General features: G+C 33.7%; 1 protein-coding gene across 1 annotated transcript; it reads right to left on the bottom strand.

Moving 5' to 3' along the window:
• Positions 1 to 3527: 3527 nt before the first annotated feature.
• On the bottom strand, positions 3528 to 6310 carry LOC138942459 (G kinase-anchoring protein 1). Its single transcript, XM_070312700.1, has 6 exons — positions 5847 to 6310; positions 5626 to 5691; positions 5004 to 5241; positions 4638 to 4895; positions 4365 to 4519; positions 3528 to 4228 (listed from the first exon to the last, which is right to left on the bottom strand). The coding sequence occupies exons 1-6, from the start codon at positions 6033 to 6035 to the stop codon at positions 4196 to 4198; spliced, it is 939 nt and encodes a 312-aa protein (XP_070168801.1). The 5' UTR covers positions 6036 to 6310; the 3' UTR covers positions 3528 to 4195.
• Between the last annotated feature and the right edge of the window lie 591 nt (positions 6311 to 6901).

The raw sequence follows: 6901 nt of genomic DNA, 5'->3' as shown, positions 1-6901 counted from the left end.
TCTTGGCCAGATGTAATCTGACTAGTGACACATTAGGTATTCAAAGGTCTAGTGGCCGCGACGATTATCGTTCAGTAATCTATAAATCATTATTCAGAAAGAATATTCATGCCGCGATATCCGTATGATGTCCAAATTCATGTGTACATGGTAGATAAAAAAAAAAATATATATATATATATATACACGCTACAGATTGCTAAGCGAAAAAATTTAAAAATAACTTCTTTAACGTATATAGCCGAATTTGAGTATACAGTTGAAATAATACGTAACAATGTGAACCCGCATCGGGAAGGACTGCAGGTGCAATTTAAATAGACCGTGTTGGCGGTTCAACATTTAAATTGCACCTGCAATCCTTCCTCACCTCTCTTTCTCCCTCCTCCCCCCTCCCCTCTCTCTCTCTCTCTCTCTCTCTCTCTCTCTCTCTCTCTCTCTCTCTCACTTCTCCCGCTTTTACAAAACAGATGTACAATCAGACATTGTTGCCGAGATTCCCGAGAATCTTCGCTCCTGATTGTATCAAATTACACAGAGAGATGCCGTTTGTCGATTTATCTCTCCGGATATTATTTCGATCAAACGAGGCGCAAAGATCGTGGATCGTTGCCGCGATCTCATTATCTTCTGCAGAAAATTCATTCTTTCCGTCATCGGAGTAAGTCATCATCCCCTTTGTGCTACGCGACAAATACTTTCCTCGTTACTCTTAATTTCGTCGCTTAACAATATATACGCGTATAGAAAGACGACGCACTTGGCGCGCGCCGCTATACATATTATATCCGCGAAAGGGCGTTAATGATACTGCGGATACGCACCGCGGATGAATGACATTGCGACAGCGAGAGCCCTCGCCGATCGTTGCCGCGGCTCCTTAATTTTCCTGCCTAATGTTCGAATTAATTTTCCGCTCGTCTTTTCCATTCTCCGCATCTCTCGCGTTTCCGATAAATAATAACCGTCCTTTTTCGCGTGGGAGATCGTCCGCGCCTTTACATTTAATTCATCGTGCATGAATACGGTATAGTTTACGGTGAAAGAGAAATAAAAGCATTTAAAAGCTTTAGAATAATCGCTCGAGAGGGAGATGTCTCTTTGCGTTCTTAATTTCGTGCAATTATTTTCGTCCGTTACCAATGATTCAATTTCGCGAAACTGATTTATCCAAAAATTATTAAAATCTCTTTAAAAAATCAATGGAATAGGGACATCGAAATTTAAAAACTCAGATTTTATTAATAAGAAAAAAGCGAATGGCAATTGTTAAGTAATATCGCTGCTTAAAAATTAAATTAGAATTAAAAATTTCAGATTCGTGAATAAGGAGAATTTTGGAAAGCATTCAACTATCGGTATTAGAAAAAAACGTCGAATTCGTCGTATCATCCATGGGTGAATATAAAGGCAAGAGAGAGAAGCAATGTGCATTATCGTTGTCGTGCGTAAGTGGAAGTGTAGCCAACTGAAATCCTCGACTTTTCAACAAACATATTTTTTTGAAGATATCGCGTTTCGTCACATATACATCTATAGAGAGTAGTAATGCCGCGGTACTCTTGGCTCAAGCAAAATCTCAGTCCGCAGGAATGACAATAGACTGTCAGATAATGAATCCCCACTGTCACCCCCTATACTGCCGCGCGTCCTAAAACCCTCAATCTACCGTGTTCTCTTTCGACGCCCCCTTTCCCGCAACCCCCTCCATATTCATCCACCTCTATCTCTTTCACCCTTTCTCCCTTCTCTCCTTCCCCCATACTCGTCTATCTCCCTCCGCAGCGATGGATTCGAGAAAGTCGCGTTTTATCTCCTAAAAAATTATATTTGCAAAATAAAAACGCAAACGTCCTTACGGAAGATTTCAGCAATTAATTAATATGAAACAAGGAGATCATCGAATTAATCTCAGATCTTATAAAATATCTTTTATCGTGTTTAAAGAATTGTTTCATTTTATAAATTATTAGCATTTCATGATATAGTAAAGTATAGAAAAAATAAGCTGTTTATATTGTAAAAGATATAAAATGTGTCTCGCGAAAAGTATGTAAGTATATATTGTGTGTTTAAAAATCCTCGCGTTTACTTCTAACTTTTTTTGGAAGTTCGATACATTGGCGGAACCTGTCACAAATTTGTTGGCAGTTATATCTGTCGCTAAATACATCCCTCGCGCTTTTGCACTCTCCGTTCTCGAGTAGCAAACAGGACTATGACCGAGTAGGCGAGGCGTCCACTTAGCGCTAATGCCCCTTTTATTGGTCAAGATTTCAGTCAGAAGATGAGTACGCGCGCGCTTGTACCTAGATCGCTATCACATATCAGTCTCCGAATAAAATTAAGCCATCATATTAATTGCTATCTATTCAACATAATTGTTGCGATTTTCATAGATAGATTTATTAAAAAGAGCAATCGTATTTCTTTAATAAAAACACAAAACTTAACACTAAAGATTTTTTGACTTATTGAAAATGGAAAGCTTGAATTATATATAAATATCTAATTCATTTTATTTCATGAATATAGATATCTAATTTATTTCATTTTATATAAATCATTAGTATTTCTTCAATTTTATATATATGTATATATATAATTGTTAATCTTTATCGTTCGCTTATAGGGATCATCTGTTTTTTTTTTTTCTTGCATAGAACATAATTCATATTTTAAAGCTAACACGGAATACAAAAATTCTTTTTTTACGCATGCTGAAGAGAACGAATGGAGCAAAGCCGTACAAAAAAAGGGAAAAAAAGAAAGAAAGAATCGCGAAACGTATCGAACTGCATGTTGAAGTCGCTGGGAGCGAGTTCGAAAAAAAATCACGCGGAATAACTCGAGGCAGAAAAAGCGAACAAAAAAATTTCCATAAAAATGCGCAACCGCACGTATAATCCGGATGAAGCTTAGTATCGTGCGAATGGATGTAGCGCCCACTGGAATGGTTGAAAGGACTGGAAATTGGCAGATATAGAGATGATGACAATCGCATAAAACGAGACTGAAATCCACGAATTTGGAAATCACATAGCATTAATTTCAAATCATCTCTGTTAAAATAAAGATCGCATTTTTCATATCATATTTTTTAAGTAAATTATAAATAAAATTATTTTTATAAAGATTTTACAATAATCCATGAATTTAAATTTACTCAGAGCAAAATATATTTTAACATGCAAAAATATATTGAAAATAATTATAAAAAATTATAGAAATTATAGAATTACATTTATACAAATCGAATAATAAATAATTAATAAGAATTGCTAAAAGAGTCAGATTTTTTTCCTTACTTATTAAATTATGTAAAATTTGTTAAACAAATTAAATAATTATATTCTGATTAATTATATAAAAACATGAGAAAAATAAATAGAAATGGTTAATGATTAAAAGTATAATATTATATAGAAGGTGTTTATTACAAAATATTTTAAACAATATGTGTGTGTGTGTGTGTGTGTGTATGTGTACATATACATATACATATATATATATATATATATATATATATATATTCACATATGTATATTAGTATATATATGTATCGCACAGTTCGGAAGATAATATATTATAAAATATTTATTCTGGAAGAGCCTTTGCAGATCTTGTTTATAAACATTGTGAATTTTTTTGTAACGTTTAATATATTGCCAAATTAAAAAAAAATATATATATATATACTCATTACCCCTGCGACGCATTTTAAATGAAAATCATCCGCTATATGCAGGTGATAGTATCCTATAGTATGTATAACAAAACTGATGATCGATTTTCAAAAGCGCATATATAAGCATTTGCTGTTTGCAAATGAAAGTTTACTTTTTAAGAATGCTTTTCACAGCTAAACAGTTTAAATAAGAAAAGTGAGAAAAATAAAGCATATGTTGCAATCTTTTGAAAAAGAAACAGAAATGGAAAGTTGCTAATGCATAGGCTCTAATCTTATTTTCATAATATACATTTGTGAAATAATCAAACTAACAAGAGCTGTCATCTAGTTGTATATCTTAAACTTACATTTAACAAGTAAAATATAAAATATATTATAAGAGATCGAAATTTTTCTTTTTGCAAACGTAATGTTTTTTTCAGATTGCGACTTTATCAGTATGTATCATCAATAAAAATTAGATCACAATAGTACAGTTCTTCGCAAAAAGCGAATTAGGCATTTTCATTGGCCGACATTTTCAAACCTTTTCTTGTTCTGAAACAAATATACAAAATGCATAAGTGTAACATTTTCTCCAATGGATTAAAAAAAAAAAAAAAAAAAAAAATTAAAATTATATATTATGCAGTTTTATATAAAAAAACTACATGATATTAAAATGCTATCTTACAATTTGTTTAGACGTTTTCAAATCTGCGCTGGATGTACGTGTTTTAGATCTTTCTTGCTCCAATTGAGCATGTAAGGAAGTTACTTCGGATGTTAATTCGTCTCGTATTTCTTGCAGTTTTGCTACTTCAGCTAATACAGATGCTTTATCCTTCACTAGGAGAAAATGATAATTACATATATATATATACATACACATACATATATATTCTTAGTATTCTTAGTATCGACAGATTAATGTGGACCATTTACTCTATAAAAATGCAATACTCACTCTCGCCATGTGATAATATTTGATATAATTTTTTATTTCTTTCCTTAACTTGTGTTAATTCTTCTTTTAATGTATGTACTTCGGTTCTTAATTGGCTGATTATTTCATCACGTTTTTCAATCTCTACTCTTAACTGCGCAGACGTTATATCGTCATCAATTTTATTTAATCTAGCTTTCAGCATATCCTTTTCTTTTCCCTTTGTTATTTCTTCTTTTGTTTCCTTCTCTACCCTCTCAAAAAACTCTGCGTCTATTTCTATAAGAATCAGAAAAAGTATCACTTAAATATTTTCTATTTCTTTTTATACTATATTTTTTCCATTCATTCCCAGATTATTAAACTCATTACTTCATAAATCATTACCTTTTGATTTATTGTCTACAGGTTCACTTGGTAATATTGGTGATGATACTAAATTTGATGATGACAGACTATTAAATTCTACTAGAGACATAGTTGCTTTCTTTGACTTTTTACCAGACTTTTTAATCTGTTCTTGATCTTTTTCATTCTTTGCTGTACTGACTAATTGCTCTTCGTATGCCAGTTTTGATAGCAAGATGGCTTGGTGTAATTCCTGTTCAAATGCTTCCTCGATAGCCTTAGGGAAATCATTATTGCATGATACACGAGACAAAATCATAGATAATTATAAAATATTATAAATATAAAACTGTAGGGAGATAATTATGGATATTGAATTATATATTAATTTTAAAATTAAAATTATATTAAAATTAGATCTCTCAAAATTTATGCAACTTTTCTCGTTTCTTTAATACAGCTTGTAAAACTTATGTTAACAACTTATTAACTTATTAAAATTACTAAAAATTTATTATTAAATAAAAAAAAGAGAGAAGATACTTAAGAGATTTCTAAAACACTTATTCTAACATCACAAATTTTTGCAATAAAATTATAAAGTAAATTATTAGATAAATAAATCTTACATATAAAATTCCATCAAAGATTTATATTTTACCATCGTATCTTTTTGCTTCCACTGTTCCCATTGTTGATCATCATTATTCATTTTTTTCTTCTTTCCCTGAAACCAAAAAGAAGCATAAAACTTACTGACAAGTGGAAAAAAAAATAAATTCGAAATGTCCAGATTTCCCGCCGCAACGTCACATCCGGTTGACGTTTCACCGGCTAATTAAAAACAACACTATCCACAACAAGAATGAACGCATGACTTACTTTGTTCTGTTTTTTTTTGTTTGCTTGCTGCTGTTGGTGTTGCGGCTGCTGCTGTTGTTGCTTCGGTTTGTCGCCTTTGTTCTTCGCGTTAGTCTTACTCATTGTCGTGCTTTTCTGCGTCTTCTTCGGCTTGAAGTCGTCATCCTCAATGCTAAGAACAGCGAATCGCGATGGCACGGCGGTCGCCATTTTTTCGTCTGACAACGAACGAAAGCGCACGTCAAAAGTTGACAGCGACGTCGAATCGGCAGCTCTTTCACTGTCAGGCCAGAGGTGTTTGGCAAGAAAATTGGCGAATCTCAGATCTCAGCGTCAAAGACGACCTCGTCTCGTCGACTGTCGGTGTTGCGACGCGTAATAAAACCGACAGGGCGATCGGAAGATAGAACGCGCGCCGAGAAAAATTGGCGCTGTTGAACGTCGACCGTCGACGACGTATCACCGGAAGCGAATCGCGACGTCAGCGTCACATTGCGGCGATCAGCGGCATCACGCCGCCCGGCGACACAGGCCGGCTAACTGCACCGCGATAAAAAATATTTCCGCGCGATTTCGCGCCATTGCAAAATATATACGAACTATGATCTACGACTATAGCTGCGTTCCTATATTCGCTGCAAGACTGAAAATCTATAATTTACGTCACGTACATTATAGATTCTCAGTATACTGGCAAGTGAATGTCGAAACGCAGCATATATAAATATAAATTGACAAGTTGTTTTTATCGCAAAAAAATTATCGCTACTGCAAATCAAGAAAAAACTGAAAAACGTTACATTTTTTTGTATTTCCTTTCTTTTATACGTGTTTATATATATATATGACATTGGCTGCATTCGGGAAGACGCTATTAAACGCTATAAACGCAAACGCTACAAACTTTGTTCGGGGAGCCAATATAAACGCAGCCGAATAAAATTCGCAACATGGCCGACATTGGTACAAATATAAACGATAAAGCAATAAATGTTTTCATTCTTGTTTTCGTTTTTTTTTTGGGGGGGGGGGAGGATTGTGCCTGCGCAATCAAGTGTTCGAGCATATTCGAAGAG

This window comes from Polyergus mexicanus, unplaced genomic scaffold (assembly GCF_030449975.1).
Source record: "Polyergus mexicanus isolate NDT 795.1 unplaced genomic scaffold, iyPolMexi1.0 SCAF_2, whole genome shotgun sequence".
Lineage (NCBI taxonomy): Eukaryota > Metazoa > Arthropoda > Insecta > Hymenoptera > Formicidae > Polyergus > Polyergus mexicanus.
This window is presented reverse-complemented; position numbering and strand designations above follow the sequence as displayed.

What these genes read in the sequence shown, in the direction of transcription:
- LOC138942459 (XM_070312700.1), bottom strand. Translation starts at nt 6,035, where the DNA reads ATGGCGACCGCCGTGCCATCGCGATTCGCTGTTCTTAGCATTGAGGAT. An exon ending in ACAAAAAAAAACAGAACAAA is followed by an intron (nt 5,692 to 5,846) that starts GTAAGTCATGCG and finishes TTTTGGTTTCAG; the next exon opens with GGAAAGAAGAAAAAAATGAA. An exon ending in TGAAAACGTCTAAACAAATT is followed by an intron (nt 4,229 to 4,364) that starts GTAAGATAGCAT and finishes TATTTGTTTCAG; the next exon opens with AACAAGAAAAGGTTTGAAAA.